The sequence below is a fragment of the Pristiophorus japonicus genome, chromosome 6, assembly GCF_044704955.1.
Source record: "Pristiophorus japonicus isolate sPriJap1 chromosome 6, sPriJap1.hap1, whole genome shotgun sequence".
Classification (NCBI taxonomy): domain Eukaryota; kingdom Metazoa; phylum Chordata; class Chondrichthyes; family Pristiophoridae; genus Pristiophorus; species Pristiophorus japonicus.
In genome coordinates this window covers 78,648,921-78,668,569 of record NC_091982.1, presented here as the reverse complement: position 1 = coordinate 78,668,569, position 19,649 = coordinate 78,648,921, and the positions used below count along the sequence as shown (strand labels likewise).

The 19,649-nt window shown below is 47.3% G+C and overlaps 1 protein-coding gene across 1 annotated transcript in view; it reads right to left on the bottom strand.

Moving 5' to 3' along the window:
* polr1d (RNA polymerase I and III subunit D) overlaps nucleotides 1–19,649 on the bottom strand; it is a 35,993-nt gene that overhangs the window by 15,533 nt on the left and 811 nt on the right. Inside the window, exon 2 of the mRNA XM_070882971.1 lies at nucleotides 1,572–1,669. Coding sequence (XP_070739072.1) covers nucleotides 1,572–1,669 — 98 coding nt within the window. The remainder of the gene's footprint in view (nucleotides 1–1,571; nucleotides 1,670–19,649) is intronic.

The window sequence follows — 19,649 nt, the reverse complement described above, 5'->3', positions numbered from 1 at the left end:
AGGGAGCCGGAGGGAAGGAGCGAGGGGGAAGGGAGCGGGAGGCAGGGGGGGGGAAGGGAGCGGGAGGCAGAGAGGGGGGGGGAAGGGAGGGAGGGAGGGGGAAGGGAGGGGGAAGGGGGAAGGCGCGTGGGAGGGAGGGGGAAGGCGGGTGGGAGGGAGGGGGAAGGAAGGGAGGGGGAGGGAAGGAAGGAAGGAAGGGAGGGGGAGGGAAGGAAGGAAGGAAGGGAGGGGGAGGGAAGGAAGGAAGGAAGGGAGGGGGAGGGAAGGAAGGAAGGGAGAGGGAAGGAAGGAAGGGGGGGAGGGGGAGGGAAGGAAGGAAGGGAGGGGGAGGGAAGGAAGGAAGGGGGAGGGAAGGAAGGAAGGAAGGAAGGAAGGGAGGGAGGGAGGGGGAGGGAAGGAAGGAAGGAAGGGAGGGAGGGGGAGGGAAGGAAGGAAGGAAGGGAGGGGGAGGGAAGGAAGGAAGGAAGGAAGGGAGGGAGGGGGAGGGAAGGAAGGAAGGAAGGGAGGAAGGGAGGGAGGGGGAGGGAAGGGAGGGAGGGAGGGGGAAGGAAGGGAGGGAGGGAGGGGGAAGGAAGGGAGGGAGGGAGGGGGAAGGAAGGGAGGGAGGGAGGGAGAAGGAAGGGAGGGAGGGAGGGAGGGAGGGAGGGAGGGAGGGGGAAGGAAGGGAGGGAGGGAGGGGGAAGGAAGGGAGGGAGGGAGGGAGGGGGAAGGAAGGGAGGGAGGGAGGGGGAAGGAAGGGAGGGAGGGAGGGGGAAGGAAGGGAGGGAGGGAGGGAGGGGGAAGGAAGGGAGGGAGGGGGAAGGAAGGGAGGGAGGGGGAAGGAAGGGAGGGAGGGAGGGAGGGGGAAGGAAGGGAGGGAGGGAGGGAGGGGGAAGGAAGGGAGGGAGGGAGGGAGGGGGAAGGAAGGGAGGGAGGGAGGGGGAAGGAAGGGAGGGAGGGAGGGAGGGGGAAGGAAGGGAGGGAGGGAGGGGGAAGGAAGGGAGGGAGGGAGGGAGGGGGAAGGAAGGGAGGGAGGGAGGGAGGGGGAAGGAAGGGAGGGAGGGAGGGAGGGGGAAGGGAGGGAGGGAGGGGGAAGGAAGGGAGGGAGGGAGGGGGAAGGAAGGGAGGGAGAAAGGAATGTGTAGGGAGGGAGAAAGGAATGTGTAGGGAGGGAGAAAGGAGTGTGTAGGGAGGGAGAAAGGAGTGTGTAGGGAGGGAGCGAGGAAGGGAGGGGGTGGGCGGGAGAGAGGAAGGTGTGGGCGGGAACGAGAGTGAGGGAGGGAACGAGAGTGAGGGAGGGAACGAGAGTGAGGGAGGGAGGACATCAGTTATAGATGAAGATGATAACCGTCTAAACAAGTACCATTGCAATAAAGATAATAATTTGACTGCAAATGTTTCACAGACAAGTATGCTCACACGCTCCAATAGGATTTAAGAATAAAAAAAGCAGTATCTTTCTGAACAGAGATTTGATTTTCCAACCATGGATCTGGGTTGAGGGGGTCTATTGGTAGAATGGTCACTCCTTGGCCAATCTTTCCAGCAGTGTAGTTTCCAACTACTCTATTAAACAAAGGAAAACTACCTACTTCTTCATAATCATGTATCGTAGGGAATTCCCAAGAGTGTGATCCTCATCATGTAATACAAATGTAACACTGGAATCGTCACAGCCTTCTGCCTGTACCTGGAAGAGATGGAGACTATCAGTGATACGGCAAATAAATCTTGAACACAAGACCATGCTGATTCATTTATCCCACCCACCCATCACAGAAACAGCAAAAAGATTCCCTGTCCCCATTATCATTATTGCTCATTTCTCTGATCACAACAAATCTCTCAGGACCCCAACTGGGAAAAAGCCCTCAGAACCCTCTCCACTGGAAAACAGCTACGTAACACAAACACCTGACCATATTAAAGCACAGACTCAAGTACACAGACCCTGAAACATTCCAACTCCTTCTTCAACAATAAGCAATGTTCTTTGAGGAAATTATGGAAGGGCATTGATAAAAGAAATTTCATGGATGACTGTTGTGTACATGGATTTTCAAAAAACGCTTGATACATTGCCAAACAAGTGGATTGTTAATACAATTAAGGCACATGGTATTAAAGGGAATGTGACACCACAGACAGGAAGTTGGCTAAACATAAAACAGGCCGGAGCCTCATGCATATAATCAAATCTGGGTCCCATGATGTATTTAGCTCCCCGACACTTAGTTGGAGCAAGTCTGTGCTGACACCGCTGATCACAATGCATAGCGCAAGGCAGAAAATGGCCAGTTTGAAAACTACTTAAAGGGTTAAAGGGGCACTCGTCTGCTGTAACTTGGATTGCTGGAATCGTTTGGTAGCAATCTTGTTTGCATTTTTCTGCAGTATTTGGTTGTTTTTTTTTTAAACTACAGTTGCTGCACAACCTGAGGAAGCTCAAGGAAGTATTAGCTTCATCAGAAATTGGGAATCATTTTAGCCACTCCGTTCCGGTTAGAGGAGAAGCAGGAGGAGCAAGTACGAGGAATACATGGAGCTGCAGGGAATGCACAGAGGAAGAGGGGAGCTCATAGTCATCCTTATCCTACAAATAAGGTGTATAGGCCTACAGCAGAGGGGCTCAGCACTCCTCTGGTCTGCAGGAGAGCAGAATGCAGCACATGCATGGCGCAAGGGAAGTCCTCCGAGGCGGAGGAGATAGTGGAGCCCACAGCCCACATGGCCCCAGTATAAGCATCCTGAGAAATGCTGTTGTTGGTACTAGAGACAGGTTGGTCCCCCGCAGCGACCTGCAAGCTCCCGTCCGGCGGCCATTGCATTATTGCCACCGGCTGTGGGCAGGACTCCAATGTCAGAAATTAAAAGGAGGCTCGGGAGTTAGAATAGCCCGGGTCTCACTCTGGCATAGTCTTGCGCACTTTCCTTCCAGCCCAGCCCATGCACAACGCACTCCTGCCAAGGCTAAAATCGGGACTTCAGTTCTTTCCAGAAGCAATGTGAAGAACTATTAGCAGCACTGCAACACCAGCAGGAGCCTCTTGGTGGCACTGCTGCAACATAGAATAATCTCATTAAATGTTTACAACAAACACCTATTAAAATAATTTTCAAGATACAACTATTCACAGAATTCTCTTCCAGGAATGCCCAACTTCAAGAACTTCTCTGCTCAGACTGGATTTCCGTTTGTCTCTTTTACCTTGTTCACCTTCATTGCTTTCGGTTTCCCTTCTCATGTTTGATCAGATATCTACAAAAACTTGCCTTCACAGCCACATCTCTTTCCTCAGAAACTGTCCCTGGCTCCAACTTATGGATTCCAACTAAAATTTCACCCATCATGTTTTGGATCCACCCATGATTACACAAATCTCCATGATATTCAGTGTTCTTCAAACTACTGCTCTCGCTGCCTCCAGAGATCCATGCTCAACGCTATACACCGTCACATGTATGCTCTCGACCTCTCTCTTCAGCAGCACCACTCACTACCTCAGCTGTGCTGGTCCGCAGTTCCGTTTCATTATTCGCCTCATCTGCCGCTTTAACAAAAAACTTTTTATCTTCCTTTCAGGTGTCAAGGATTGCAAGCTTCAACAACTCTTGGATACCAACGCCCCTCTGGAATCTTCTTCCCCTTCACTTTCTTCTGAACCCATCGCTCCTTCAAATCTCACCCTTTGCCGTGTTTTCACTGTCCCCCTCGGACCTTCCCCTCTCTGACCCCGAACAATCAATCCTCAGCAATTATTTCAATTTAGTATATTGTATTCGCTGCTTATGATGTAGTCAGCTCTACATTGGGGAGACCAAGCACAGATTGGGTGGCTGCTTTACTGAACACCTCAGTCCGCAAGCGTGACCCTGAGCTTCCAGTTGCTTGCTATTTTAATTCTCCATCCCACTCTGACCCGTGTTTTCCTACACTATTCCAATGAAGCTCAAGGAACAGCAACCCACACACTGACCATGAAGGGTAACAACCTGCCCACATCAGTCTATTGTAGAACAAACACAATAAAGAAAAATGTTCAACCTTTGACCTGCCTTGATCCCCGTACAAGCAGAGTTATATCAGGGAACCCTGGTTAATATCAATGCACTGCTTTCACAAGCACCATGCGATCAGAATGTATAATAACTTCAGATAAAACATGCAAGTAAATATACATTTTTCAGAATTTAATAAACAATCATTTCAAATCAAGATTCACAATTTTAACTTCTTTACAGACTAGTCCTACACAGCAACTTTAATGGCTCGTCGTTAGTATAGGGTAAATCGGACAGCAGCTTCTGGCGTCCGCACATACAGCTAAATGTGGAGATCCAGCAGTTGCCGTCAGAGATACCCTGCTCCTCCACAGGATGTGCTGTTGTAGACCTCGCCGATAGACTCGGCCCAGAAAATCACTATAATGGCATGAACTTAGGGTACTTATCCACTAGTTCTGCACTAAAGACGGCTGAAATAGTTAGGGATGGAGAATTTAGGAGTGAGAGAGTTTTCAATGGTGTAATAAGTGATAATTACTGAACAACCTCTCTGGCCCTGAAAATTTTATTTTGCAACTATGGAGTCTCATTCCCTCGTAAGAAAATTAATGTTTCAGATTTGAATAAAAATGATTTTCTTTTACTTTTTCTGTTGTCTCTTATTTCTCTGCCTTACTCTCATTTGCATTTACCAATCTTTATTTTGCTTCCTGTACATGATTTAAATTTATATTTCCTGTTTTTCTACTTCCTGGCTTGCAGTCTGCATGTCTCAATGAGGATACTTCAATCTGATGGGTTGAAGTGTCTTGCTGGTTGTCCAATTCAGACGCTACAGATCCCCTGTGGAGGGCGCTGTGCTGAAAGAGAGGCTGTATTAGTAGAAAGCCCTGCGGACAAGCCCGTGAAAAGTCTCTAGGCAACTGTACACGAGGTGAACGGCGAAAGTCACCTGTTCATGTCCGCTGCATTTTATATCTTCTATTATGTAACATCAGCGAAAGAGGATGGACCCAGGGTTTCCCTCTGCTCCAACCTATGCATCCTCCACTACATTCACTGCAGCACCTGCCACTGGTTCTTCCAAAGCATCAATGCCAACTCTCTCATCGCCATCTCCTGACGACAACCCATCCACTATGCTCTCTGGGGTAAACTTACCTAACTCCTCCCCCTTGCTACATCTCTCTCCATATTTAAAAGTTATTTAAAATCTACCCGTTCAAACATAACTTCAGTCATCTCCCAACTCATGCTTAATGACTGCTTCACCCCTCACCTCCACAAGGTTTCTCTATGTTACATATATAACTACAAGTTGTTGTTGCCGAATTTAACCAGGACGCTGACGAGACAATGTTTTGCTGAATCCCAAAAATGATTCGGAGACCTCAGATAGCAAAATAAAGATAATCATTTTACTAGTGACACAGTCTGCAAGTTTTCTAAACCAATCAATGCCATTGTGTAACTGCAATATATCACAAGATAAGATAAAGGACCTTTTACCATTTCATCTCATTCAATAACAACCTGCCATCCTCTCAGTACAGTCTCTAGCTGGCCCATCATCTCTCTGCCTGTGGCTCTCAGAACATTTGCTGATCCACACGCGTACCAGGGTGTGGGATATTGACTGAAGTGGGATTCAGAGCTACTTGCTTTTCTTTACTTGCTCTGCAAAAGAAATGATGAATGGAAGTAGGTCGTCCCTGCTTGCATATAACAAGAGAAAGGGTCTTATTTAAAAAAGGTCCTGCAGTTTTTTTACCTCTCCATGCAAAGGTGCTTGACCTCTTCAGCAACTATCAAGTAAAAACAGATCACCGTGTACAAACCCATTTTTTCATGATTCAATGGTGTATTCTGTGGCAAAACAAGACAACAGTTGTGACAAGGGCCTTTGATCAAAATTAAGTCAGCAACAGTGACATAGTTTGCAGTAGTTTCACAGTACACAATGGCAATTGGAGATGTTTTAAATGTGACCATAATGTCATTTCTGTGTTTTCCTCAATCAGAAATAAAAATGTCACCAGCTCCATGCTGCTGATGCCTTCATCCGCCGTCAGGCTTGCTCTGGCACCTATCATCAAATTATACAGAAAGAGTGGAGTGTTGTTGTATGAAACTCAGCCATGGTTGTTGAAGTGTTAGAATAGAATGGTTACAGCACGTGTTGTTGTATAAAACTCAGGCATGGTCTCAGTCCTTTGCGTAAAACTGTATTAAAATTACTCTCCAGCACCAGGCTGTTGCTTTCTCGCTTTCCTCTCTTCAACTGTAGTCAGTGTGTGGAATGTCTGGCACGAGACCAGGGGGCCGAAATTCAGTGCTGCCAGAAAGCTGGCGGCGTTAACGCCTCCCCCCCCATCCCCATTGCGGCAGCCATTGGATCCAAATTCGGCTTTTTGGCCCCAAAAATGTCCTCCAGCGCTAGTTTGCAGCAGTGTGGGTGGATTAATTGGGGCGGTATTCCCACAGGGAAATTAACCCTCAGGGTGATTGGTAGCCAACGAGTCAGCTGCTTCCTGGCCTTCTGAAAGGCAAGGGTTTGCAGCTAGGCCCTGAGGAGGGAATTAGTGGTGTACAAGGATGGCTGGTGCTGCTGTGGTAAGAAGGGCTACAACATTTTCCGACGCCAAGCTGGAGACCCTGATGCAAGGTTTGGAGGGAAGGAGGCGAGTCCTCTACCCAGATGTAGGGAGACCAACTCGTCAACAGTTTAGTAATGTCTGGAGGGAGATTGTAGAAGAGGTGTCAGGGACCTCCATCCATAATAGGACACCGACCCAATGTAGAAAAAGGACGAACTTGGGGAAATTGATGGGATTGAAGGCTGATAAATCCCCAGGGCCTGATGGATTGCATTCCAGAGTGCTTAAGGAGGTGGCCTTGGAAATAGCAGATGCATTGTCATTTTCCAACATTCTATACTCTGGATCAGTTCCTATGGAGTGGAGGGTAGCCAATGTAACCCCACTTTTTAAAAAAAAGAGAGAAAACAGGGGATTATAGACCGGTCAGCCTGACATCAGTAGTGGGTAAAATGATGGAATCAATTATTAAGGATGTCATAGCAGTGCATTTGGAAAGAGGTGACATGATAGGTCTAAGTCAGCATGGATTTGTGAAAGGGAAATCATGCTTGACAAATCTTCTGGAATTTTGAGAGGGTGTTTCCAGTAGAGTGGACAAGGGAGAACCAGTTGATGTGGTGTATTTGGACTTTCAGAAGGCCTTCAACAAGGTCCCACACAAGAGATTAATGTGCAAAGTTAAAGCACATGGGATTGGGGGTAGTGTGCTAACGTGGATTGAGAACTGGTTGGCAGACAGGAAGCAAAGAGTAGGAGTAAGTGGGTACTTTTCAGAATGGCAGGCAGTGACTAGTGGGGTACCGCAAGGTTCTGTGCTGGGGCCCCAGCTAGTTACATTGTACATTAATGATTTAGATGAGGGGATTAAATGTACTATCTCCAAATTTGCGGATTACACTAAGTTGTGAGCTGCGAGGAGGATGCTATGAGGCTGCATAGTGACTTGGCTAGGTTAGGTGAGTGGGCAAATGCATGGTAGATGAAGTATAATGTGGATAAATGTGAAGTTATCCACTTTAGTGGTAAAAACAGAGAGACAGACTATTATCTAAATGGTGACAGATTAGGAAAAGGGGAGGTGCAACTAGACCTGGGTGTCATGAGTCATTGAAGGTTGGCATGCAGGTACAGCAGGTGGTTAAGAAAGCAAATGGCATGTCGGCCTTCATAGCGAGGGGATTTGAGTACAGGGGCAGGGAGGTGTTACTACAGTTGTACAGAACCTTGGTGAGGCCACACCTGGAGTATTGTGTATAGTTTTGGTCTCCTATTGAGGGAGTGCAGCGAAGGTTCACCAGACTGATTCCCGAGATGGCGGGACTGACATATCAAGAAAGACTGGATCAACTGGGCTTGTATTCACTGGAGTTCAGAAGAATGAGAGGGGATCTCATAGAAACGTTTAAGATTCTGACGGGTTTAGACAGGTTAGATGCAGGAAGAATGTTCCCAATGTTGGGGAAGTCCAGAACCAGGGGTCACAGTCTAAGGATAAGTGGTAAGCCATTTAGGACCGAGATGAGGAGAAACTTCTTCACCCAGAGAGTGATGAACCTGTGGAATTATCTACCACAGGAAGTTGTTGAGGCCAATTCACTAAATATATTCAAAAAGGAGTTAGATGTAGTCCTTACTACTAGGGGGATCAAGGGGTATGGCGAGAAAGCAGGAATGGGGTACTGAAGTTGCATGTTCAGCCATGAACTCATTGAATGGCGGTGCAGGCTCGAAGGGCCGAATGGCCTACTCCTGCACCTATTTTCTATGTTTCTACATCATTCATTTGATGAAAGTGAGTACCTGTTCCACCAAATGCTAACCTTCCATCTGCGAGTCTCTCCTTCATCCTTCCCTTATTTGCCACCTTCACTGTTTAGTCACTGACACAGCATTTCATGTGTGTGTATGTTTGCAATGGAGGGCCTCTCATGTGATGCATCATCACGGTGCTACAAACCAACTATTCTTTGTTTTGCAGGCCAAACTTGTTCATAATCGCTTTGAGCAAAGGAGGACTGGTGGTGGCGAGGCCGACATACAAGTCCTCACACCCTTGGAGGCGAGGGTCGAGGCACTCATCTGCAGACATGGTGCCTTCCCTGTGGCCCAGGGCACTGCCAATGCCGATGAGGGTAAGTGAAGGCCCTTCTTTAATGCTATCTCTTCCTGAATGCTGCAGCACCTACTGTGCCTTTGCCTCTGAAAGTATCATGACAGGCCTTCTCCCATTGATGCTTGCAGATGAAAGGCCGAGTGGCAGCCGAGGCGAGGGAGAGGATCCTGCTGAAGGACCGTCACCAGGCCTGGAGGAGACCCCTGTGAGTGCCAGCCAGTCGAGCATATTGACAGCACTGAAGACAGAGTTTTCAAGCATTGCTGACACCCTTGATCGGACTTCATTTTTTGGCGACCTCAGTGATGATGAAGAGAAAGAGGATAGTGTTGAGCACCACGTCACTGCTTCCACCCACAGCTCAGATACTGGGTGTGCGCGGTCTGATGTATTTAGTATCGTAGAGGGGTCTGCACTGGGTGTTGCAATGAGGAATAGCGGGCTGCAGCATGGTGACGGGGCTAGGCAACCTCAGATGCTGCTGAGGAGGACTCAGATGAGCCCATCGATGTTGCACGTACGAGACAAGGGTGGAGGTCATGGATTCACAGATGTTGGGGGCACTGGCAAGAATGCTAGAGAGACTGTGAGGAGCGTGGAGGAGTCCGCCTCCCGCATTGTCGGCAGCTCTGCGCACTCCATGGAGCCAGTGTGTAGGCGATGGTGGATTCCCAGAATGTCCTTGCGGATCCAGGTGTGATGCCGCAACCTGTAGGTGATGTGACAGCTGCCATTGCATCACAGTCGCGAGGGAACGAGCGTATCGGTGCTGCTTTGGAGAGGATGGCCGCGGCTCTGCAAGAGTCGACAGAGCATCCAAGTGCTGTCATATCTGGTGACTTTGACACTCTGGCTGCTCTCATGCAGGCTTGGGTCGATGCCACTCAAGACCTCAGTGTTACCTTCGCTGCTGGGTCCACCAAGGGCCACAGGGGACCTTCCGGTGTGGCACAACAACACCGACCTGAGCTCCCTCAGATTGGTGGTGGTGATATTGTGCCACCCCTGGGGAGAGACTCAGGTTCCTCGGGCAAGATATGGGTGATGCGCTCCCTCAGGATCGCAGCATTCCTGGCCCCAGACCTATCAATCTGCCAATGCCTCCACGCATGGCCTCGCCCAAGTCAAGCCAGGCTGAACCCTCCCAGGAGGGTGATGATCAGTCCCCAGCCAAGCCTTCCAGACCCAAAGTTGTTCGAGGCTTTCGAGAAGGACATCTGCAGCTTCCACACAGGGAAGACAGCAGCCTTCCCAGACCCAGGAGGCAGCCACAGGGGAGACACTGAGGCGAAGTAATAGGGTAGGGAGCATGAGGGGTTATTTGGAAATGCAAAAGGGTGGCAAATGATGTTTATATGTTACTTTTCTGCACTGTTTATTGTTCTGTTAGTTGTTGGGAGTGATATTGATTATGAATTAAATCTTTATTTTTTTGCACCTATATCTGCGCAGCTGTATAATGTGATGATGGACAATGATGCATCAAGGAACTCATTGGGATGGCCATGGAAAGTAGAATTTGAAGGGTCATGTGAGGATGAAATTATCGGAATCGAGCAGCAATCAGATGTGTCTGGACTTCCCCTGCAGGATTGGGATAGCGACGATGCCTCCTGGGTGGCTCAGGACGCTCTTCCTCCTCCTCTTCCTGCGGTGGTACTGCCGGTTCGGTCTTGAGATGCTGTCCACTCATGACAGCTAGGTTAAGCAGCATGCAACAGACAACCACAAAGATGGAGACCCGTTCAGGCAGGTACTGCAATGCGCCACTAGAGCGGTCAAGGCAACGGAACCTTTGTTTAAGCATGCCAATGCAGTGTTCAATGATGCACCTGGTCCCAGAATGAGCGTCGTTATAGGCATGCTCAGCTGCAGTCCTAGGGTTGCGAAGTGGAGTGAGCAGCCAGGTGGACAGGGGATATCCCTTATCTCCAAGCAGCCACCCACAGTTCTGGTTTGGGCTGGTGAAGAAAGTAAGCACACTGCTTTGGCGCAGGATGAAGGCATCATGGTCGCTGTCTGGATACCTGGCATCAACTGCCAGGATCCTTCGCTGTTGGTCGCACACCAACTGAACATTCAGGGAGTGGTATCCCTTTCTGTTGATAAACAGTTCGGGACAGTGTTGTGGCGCCCTCAGTCCGACATGTGTGCAGTCGATGGCCCCCTGCACCCTGGGGCACCGTGCAATCCGGACAAATCCAGCCTGGCACTCCACCTGTTTTTCCCTGGTCTAGGGGAAGGTGATTTATTGTACTCTTCGCTTGTACAGCGCATTGGTGACCTGCCGGATGGAGCGACGGGCGGAGAATTAGGAGATGTTCGAGATGTCTGCACTTGCAGACTGGAACAAGCCCGTTGCATAAAAGTTCAAAGCCATCGTTACTTTGGTCTCCACACTGAGCGCTGTCCTCAGCCTTGTGTGAGACTCCAAATCTGGCCTCTGGATATTGCAGAGCTCGGTCAAGATGTGCTTCGTGAATCTTAGCCTCCACACACATAGCTTGTTGCTGAGTTGCAGGAAGGAGAACGGACGCCGGTAGACCCTAGGACGATAGGGCCTCATTGGCAGAGGTATGTGCTGGGCTCCTCCCATGCCAGCTGCATGGGTGCCTTCTCTCTCTTCCTCATCATGTTGTGGAGCCTTTGCAGACTGCTGCTGGCAAAGCTCGTCACCCACTATTTGGCGAGGGGAGTCAATGTACCTCATCCTCTGCCTCATGCCATCTCCCTGCTGTCCAGCCTCTGGACGTTGACATCTGCAGGCCCTTCTACATCTTGGGCAGCATGGCTGCTGCTTTCCTTGCCCGCTGCCTGATGACTCGTTGGTGACGCGATGCCTCCTCCTGCGTGCCTCCCGGCCTCTGATAATCTGGAGCAGGCGTTCCCTGCCAAAACTGAGCCCATTTTGAGTGGAGGCACGACCCTCTGTGCAGCAGAGATTTATTCCCACCGGCCACGACTAATGAGAGACAGGAAAACATTTTTATCACTCAGCAAAAGTTTTCAGAATCCTGCTGCTGCTTTTGAAATATTGAACAAAAAGCTCTGATAAATTTGGATGAACAAAAAACCTCTCAACACACCAGCTGGCAATCACTGTGCACCAACCCTAAAAGCTGGTGGGAGCAGTCAGTAAAAGGACCAGCTTTTTAAAGCTGGAAATGGTTTCGGAGGCAGAATGGCAGCAGTGCGCACTTTGATTGCGTCATCACAGCTGCAAGCCCCATACCGCCACGAAAGTCTGTTGATCGGGGCTGTGGCCCACACTGCCGCAAAACCTCCCGGGCCAAATTTCTGTTGTGGTGGCCAGTTGATGGCAAAGCAGCAGCCATGGGATTCCGCCGCTTGACCGCCGCAAACGGGTGGCAACGGGTCTTACCGAGACCCTGAATTTCAGCCCCCAGAAGTCAGTGTTACTTCTATCTATGCTACTGAATTCATATTTTTGAATATGGTAATAGCATTCTCTCATTGATATTTCCTTTACCAATGAACCTCCCAAATTCAAAGACAAATCTAGCGCATAGATAAAAACAGAACTGACTAGTAGTCAGAGAGCAAGAGTGCAATAGAACAACTGTACAATGCAGAGGACTACCCTACTGTATATACCAGCACAGCTCTCCAGGGCCAGGACTTGAAATCTTGATCAACCAAAGTTTTCTTGCACCAAATAGTTCCTGATCCCTGTGGACCTCGATATCTCAGACTCAACCATAGCTATTTCCTCACAGATATCTAATGTATCTCTACGCACAACGTATATTTCACCAGTCTATCCAATATCACTATTTATATGAATATGTGCAGTTTTACATACAAAAGCATCACAGCCCACTAGATGCTAGTAGCTGGAACAAACGGAATATCATTTTGCATTACTTATTATATTAAGTCAACCCAATAACAACTTATTGGTATCAGACCACCGCTGATAGTGGTACCCGCCTTTAAGCACTCTCCTCTGCCTTGCTTGATGTGAAACATCTTGTATCTGACAAAAACTGAACACAAATACTTGCTCTGGTTTAAATTGATGCATTGCCTGCTGGAGACAGGTCAACACCAACTGGATTTCAGTGCTGCCCAAATAAGAACGTAAGAAATAAGAGCAGGCGTAGGCCATTTGGCCCCTCGAGCCTGCTCTGCCATTCAATATTATGACTGATCTGATCTTGGCCTCAATTCATTTTCCTGCCCGCTCCCATAACCCTGGACCCCCTTATCACTCAAAATTCTGTCTATCTCCACCTTAAATATATTCAATGAACCAGCTTCCACAGCTCTCTGTGGTCGAGAATTCCAAAGATTCATGACACTCAGAAGAAATTCCTCCTCATCTCCGTTTTAAATGGGCAACCCCTTATTCTGAAACCATGCCCCCAGTTCTAGATTCCCCCATATCTACCCTGTCAAGCCCACTCAGAATCTTATGTTTCAATATCACCTCTCATTCTTCTAAATTCCAACAAGTATAGGCCCATCCTGCTCAAACTTCCTTCATAAGACAACTCCTTCATCTCAGGAATAAGCGTAGTGAACTGCCTTCAATGCAAGTATATCCCTCCTTAAATAAGGAGACCAAAACTGGTCTCACCAACACCCTGTACAGTTGTAGCAAGACTTTCCTACTTTTATACTTCATCCCCCTTGCAATAAAGGCCAACATTCCATTTGCCTTCCTAATTACTTGCTATACCTAAATGCTAACTTTTTGTGTTTCATGTACAAGGACCCCTAGATCACTCTACACCGCAGCATTTTGTAATCTCTCCCCATTTAAATAATAATTTGTTGTTTTTTTTTCCTACCAAAGTTTTCCAACTCCACATTTTACTCCATCTGCCAATTTTTTGCGCACTCACTTAACTTGTCTATATCTTTGCAGATTCTTTGTATTCTCTTCACAATTTGCTTTCCCATCTATCTTGTATCAGCAGAAAATTTGGCTACATTACACTCAGTCCCTTCATCCAAGTCATTAATATAGGTTGGAAATAGTTGAGGCCCCAGCACTGATCCCTGTGGCACCCCACTAGTTACAGTTTGCCAACCTGAAAAGGACCCATTTATCCCCACTCTCTGTTTTCTGTTAGTTGGCCAATCCTCTATCCATGCTAATATATTAACCCCAACCCATGAACTTTTATCTTGTGCAGTAACCTTTTATGTGGCACCTTATTGAATGCCTTCTGGAAATCCAAATGCACCACATCCACTAGTTCCCCCTTATACACCCTGCTCGTTACATCCTCAAAGAACTCCCAAAAATTTGTCGAGCATGATTTCCCTTTCATAAAAGCATACTGACTCTGCTTGATTGCATTATGGTTTTCTAAATGTCCTGCTACTACTTCCTTAATAATAACCTCCAGCATTTTCCAAATGACAGATGTTAGGCTAACTGGTCTATAGTTTCCTGCTTTCTGGAATAGGGGCTTTACATTTGCGGTTTTCAAATCTGCTGGGACCTCTCCAGAATCCAGGGAATTTTAGTAGATTACACCCAATGCATCCACTATCTCTGCAGCCACTTCTTTTAATACCCTAGGATGCAGGCCATCAGGTCCAGGGGACTTGTCCACCTTTAGTCCCATTAATTTGCCTAGTTCTTTTTCTCTGGTGATAGTGATTGTTTTAAGTTCCCCCTCCCTATAGCCCTTGATTATCTATTATTGTTGGGATGCTTTTAGTGTCTTCTTCCGTGAAGACCGATACAAACTATTTGTTCAAAGTGTGCCGTTTCCCTGTTTCCCATTATTAATTCCCCAGTCTCAACTATTTTAGTTGTGCACTTTAAACAAATGCCCCCTGCAAGGGGGGGGGTCACACTCCAAAATAATTTTTTTCCCAGTGCCCCCCCCTTTTTTTTTTTTAATTCCCCAGTCTCATCCTCTAAGGGACCAACGTTTACTTTAACTACTCTCTACCTTTTTATGGCTCCAAGTTTCCACATGATTTGCTCCTGATTTTTAAGAGCAACTGGTGGAGAACGGAGTATCTTAGAAATCGGAATTCTTCACATTAAGTTTTCTGCAGTTCTAGTCAGGTAGAACAGTTTCACTTTTGAACAGAATTTTTTTTTCAAAAGGGGGCGTGTCCGGCCACTGACGCCTGATTTGAAAGTTTCCACAGTGAAAACGTACTCCAAACTAACTTAGAATGGAGCAAGTGAAGATTTTTGTAGGCTTGAAAAAACCTTGTCTACACATTAAAAAATCAGGCGCAGGTTACAAATTAGGCGTCGGGAATGAGGTGGGGGGGGGGGAGGGGTGGGTGGGGAGGGAAGTCATTACATTCTACAATAAATCCTTAGTTATACTTATACAAATATTATACAAATAAATCCAACCTGAATAAAAATTTATAAGCAAAGAAAAGATTAAATAAATCATGTTCCTACCTGTGTGAAAGTGCTTCAGGCAGGCCTTTCAGGCAGCGGTTTGCCGTCGGGACCGACCGACGGCAGGGGGAGGCAGGGAGAAGGCTGCAGGAAGCTTCATTACTTGAGGCAGCCGTTTGCCGTCGGGCCCGACCGACGGCAGGGGGGGGGGGCGGGGAGGGAGGGAGAAGGCTGCAGGAAGCCTCATTACTTGAGGCAGCCGTTCCCGACGGCAGGGGGGGGGGGGGGGGGGGGGGGTGGAGGCAGGGAGAAGTCTGCAGGAAGCCTCATTACTTGAGGCAGCCATTTGCCGTCGGGCCCGACCGACGGCAGGGGGAGAAAGCTGCAAGAAGCCTCAGTGCTGATCATGGAAGGGCAATGTGGTTTTATTAAAAAATTTTAAAAATTGAACAGCTACAAAGAATTTGAATAGTCTCAAACAAGTGCATGTGTCCCGTTTATCACAGTCTATCTTTAATTACAGAATGCACTCCCTCACCCTCACACACAGAAATATCAAGAAAATTAAAATACAAGCCTTTGCAAGGGTTCAATAAACAAATTTTCACTTTTTCTGCAGCACTTTTTAAAATAGCCGAGTGCCAATGTTTCCTTCAGACTGCGCATGCGCGAACGCTCCAACACGCACGAGCAGGGTTGCCGGCACGAAAAAAACTAATTTAAATTGTACCTGCCCCCTCCTACTTACAAAATCGGCGCGAGTGGTAGGCTCCGCCCCCTGGGCGCCGCGCCAAGCAGACATCGAGCTGCAAAGCGCTCGAGAATAGCGCGTCTTTTTTCAGGCGCCGTTTTCGGCGCGAAAAACGGGCGCCCAGCTCGGAGGGGCGCCTGTTTTGCCGCGTGTGGAAACTTGGGGCCTATATATCTAAGCTCTTACTTTTTGTTTTTATATTTCTTGCTAGTTCTTCTCTCTTTATTGCTTTTTTAGTCATCCTTTGTTGGTTTCTAAAAATTTCCCAATCCTCTGGCCTACCACTAATCTTCACAACATTGTATGCCTTTGTTTTCAATTTGATACCATCCTTAACTTCCTTAGTTAGCCACGGATGATTCATCCTTCGCTTGGAGTCTTTCTCTCTCACTGGAATATATATTTGCTGAGAATTATGAAATATCTCCTTAAATGTCTGCTACTGCTTATCTAGTGTCTTACCCGTTAATCTAGTTTCCCAGTCCAACTCTTTCTTCATACTTTTATAATTGCCTTTATTTAAGTTCAGGACACTAGTTTGAGACCCAAGTTCCTCACCCTCAAACTGAATTTCAAATTCTAACATGCTATGGTCACTCTTCCCTAGAGGATCCTTTACTATGAGATCATTAATTAATCCTATCTCATTACACAGTACCAGATCTAGAACAGCCTGCTACCTAGTTGGTTCCACAATGTATTGTTCTAAGAAACCATCCCGAATACACTCTATGAACTCGTCCTCAAGGCTATCTTTGTCAATTTGATTTGTCCAATCTATGTGAAGATTACAATCACCCATGATTATTGCAGTACCTTTCTTACAAGCCTCTATTATTTATTGATTTATACTCTGTCCTACAGTGTAGCTACTATTAGGGGGCATATAGACTACTTCCATCAGTGACTTCTTGCCCTTATTATTTCTTATCTCCACCCAAGCTGAATCTACATCTTGATCTTTTGAATCACTATCATTTCTCACTACTGCACTGATCTCATCCTTTATTAACAGAGCAACCCCACCTCCTTTTCTTTTCTGCCTATCCTTCCAAAATGTCAAATAACCCTGAATATTCAGTTCCCAGCCTTGGTCACCTTGCATCCAAGTCTCTGTAATGGCTATCAGATCATACCCATTTATTTCTATTTTTGCCATCAACTCGTCTATCTTGTTACAAATGCTGCGTGCATTCAGATAAAGAGCTTTTAATGTTGTCTTTTTACCATTGTTCTCTACTCTGACTCTACTTTCTTCTTCTTAGGTGGTCCCTCGAACGAAGGATGGATGACTTGCTTCCATGCCAAAAAGGGATGAGTTCGTAGGTGTTTCAATGAAGGACCTAATATTCCAGGTCCTGAACTGCATATTGAAGAGTAGAAGATGTTTTTTGAGTGGATTTTTTTAACATGTGGTGGCCGTTGCACACCAGCCACCACACGAGCTTGGATCGCAGTATGCGCTGGCCCATGCTGCCCTTGGGCCCACGCCGCTTCTGGGCTCCGAACTCTCGCCTCTCCTGGGCCTTGATCACATTGCTTTCCAATCTCTCGTCGCTCCTTCGCTCCGACCTCGCCGCTCCTGCCCACACTCCAATCACGGACCTGGGTTATGGTGACGTCCAATCCAGTCGCCCTCTTCACAGCCGTCGCACTCCTGCACCAGCTCGCACTGTACCCTTTCGTGGTATGCCACCTAACAACTCATTTTTAGAGTGGAGTCAAATCTTCCTCGATTCCAAGGGACTGCCTATGATGATGATGCTCCTAGGTCGGGCCATAAAAGGAGTGGCCTAGGAGCAGTGTGGTGGCCCCGACCTGCATGGGAACATCTGGTTATCTTACCCCTATCACTACCCTGCACTATTGCCTTCTCTTTGTTCTTTAACTTTTTCAATTTCTCCTTATGAACCCTTCCCCCTCCCACTATTTAGCTTAAAGCCCTATCTATAGCCCCAGTTATTCAATTTGCCAGGACACTGGTCCCAGCATGGGTCATGTGAAGCCCGTCCCAAGGAACAGCTCCCTCTTTCCCCAGTATTGGTGCCAGTGCTCCATGAATCAAAACCCATTTCTCCCACCCCAATCTTTGAGCCACACATTGATCTCTCTGATCTTAGTTACCCTGTGCCAATTTACTCGTGGCTCAGGTAGTAATCTAGAGATTATTACCTTTGTTTTTCTGCTTTTTAATTTAGCTTCTAGCTGCTCATACTCCCTCAGCAGAACCTCTTTCTTTGTCCTATCTATGTTGTTCATACCCACGTGGACCACAACAACTGGATCTTTCCCCTCCCACTCCCTCTCCAGCTCAGAGGAGATAGCCTTAACCCTGGCACCTGGCAGGCAACATAGTCTTCAGGATGCATGCTCTCGGCTGCGGAGAACACTATCTATGCTCCTAACTATACTATCTCCTACCATTACTACATTTCTTTTTACTCCCCCAACTTGAATGACCCCCTGTACCACGGTGTTGTGGTCAGTTTGCTCATCCTCCCGTAGCTGTTGGACAAATGCAAGGGTCGAGGCTCCTCCAATACTACCTTTTGGATCCCCATACCTACCTCAGTCATAGTCACACTCTCCTGTCCCTGACCACAGACCAAATTTGAAGTATTTAACCTAAGGAGTGTGACTGCCTCCTGGAACACAACGTTCAAGTAACTCTTCCCCCCTCCCTGATGTATCAGTGTCTGAAGCTCAGACAAAGCTCATCAACTCTGAGCCGAAGTTCCTCGAGCTACCAATACTTATTGCAGATGTGGTCGCCGTGGATCAGATGGGGGAACCAGTGGATGTGGTATATTTGGATTTCTATAAGGCATTCGATAAGATGCCACATAAAAGGTTACTGCACAAGATAAAAGTTCACGGGGTTGGGGGTAATATATTAGCATGGATAGAGGATTGGCTAACTAACAGAAAACAGAGAGTAAGGATAAATGGTTCATTCTCTGGTTGGCAATCAGTAATGAGTGGGGTGCCGTAGGAATCAGTGCTGGGACCCCAACTATTTACAATCTATATCAACAACTTGGAAGAAGGGACTGAGTGTAACGTAGCCAAGTTTGCTGACGATACAAAGATGGGAGGAAAAGCAATGTGTGAGGAGGACACACAAAATCTGCAAAAGGACATAGACAGGCTAAGTGAGTGGGCAAAAATTTGACAGATGGTGCAAAATGTTGGAAAGTGTGAGATCATGCACTTTGGCAGAAAAAAATCAAAGAGCAAGTTATTATTTAAATGGAGAAAGATTGCAAAGTGCTGCAGTACAACGGGACCTGGGGGTACTTGTGCATGAAACACAAAAGGATAGTATGCAGGTACAGCAAGTGATCAAGAAGGCCAATGGAATCTTGGCCTTTGTTGCAAAGGGGATGGAGTATAAAAGCAGGAAAGTCGTGCTACAGAGTATTGGTGAGGCCACACCTGGAATACTGCATGCAGTTTTGGTTTCCATATTTACGAAAGGATATACTTACTTTGGAGGCAGTTCAGAGAAGGTTCACTAGGTTGATTCCAGAGATGGGGGGATTGATTTATGAGGAAACGTTAAGTAGGTTGGGCCTCTACTCATTGGAATTCAGAAAAATAAGAGGTGATCTTATCGAAACGTATAAGATAATGAGGGGGCTTGACAAGGTGGATGCAGAGAGGATGTTTCCACTTATGGGGGAGACTAGAACTAGAGGGCATGGTCTTAGAATAAGGGGCCACCCATTTAAAACTGAGATGAGGAGAAATGTCTTCTCTCAGAGGGTTGTAAATCTGTGGAATTTGCTGCCTCAGAGAGCTGTGGAAGCTGGGACATTGAATAAATTTAAGACAGAAATAGACAGTTTCTTAAAC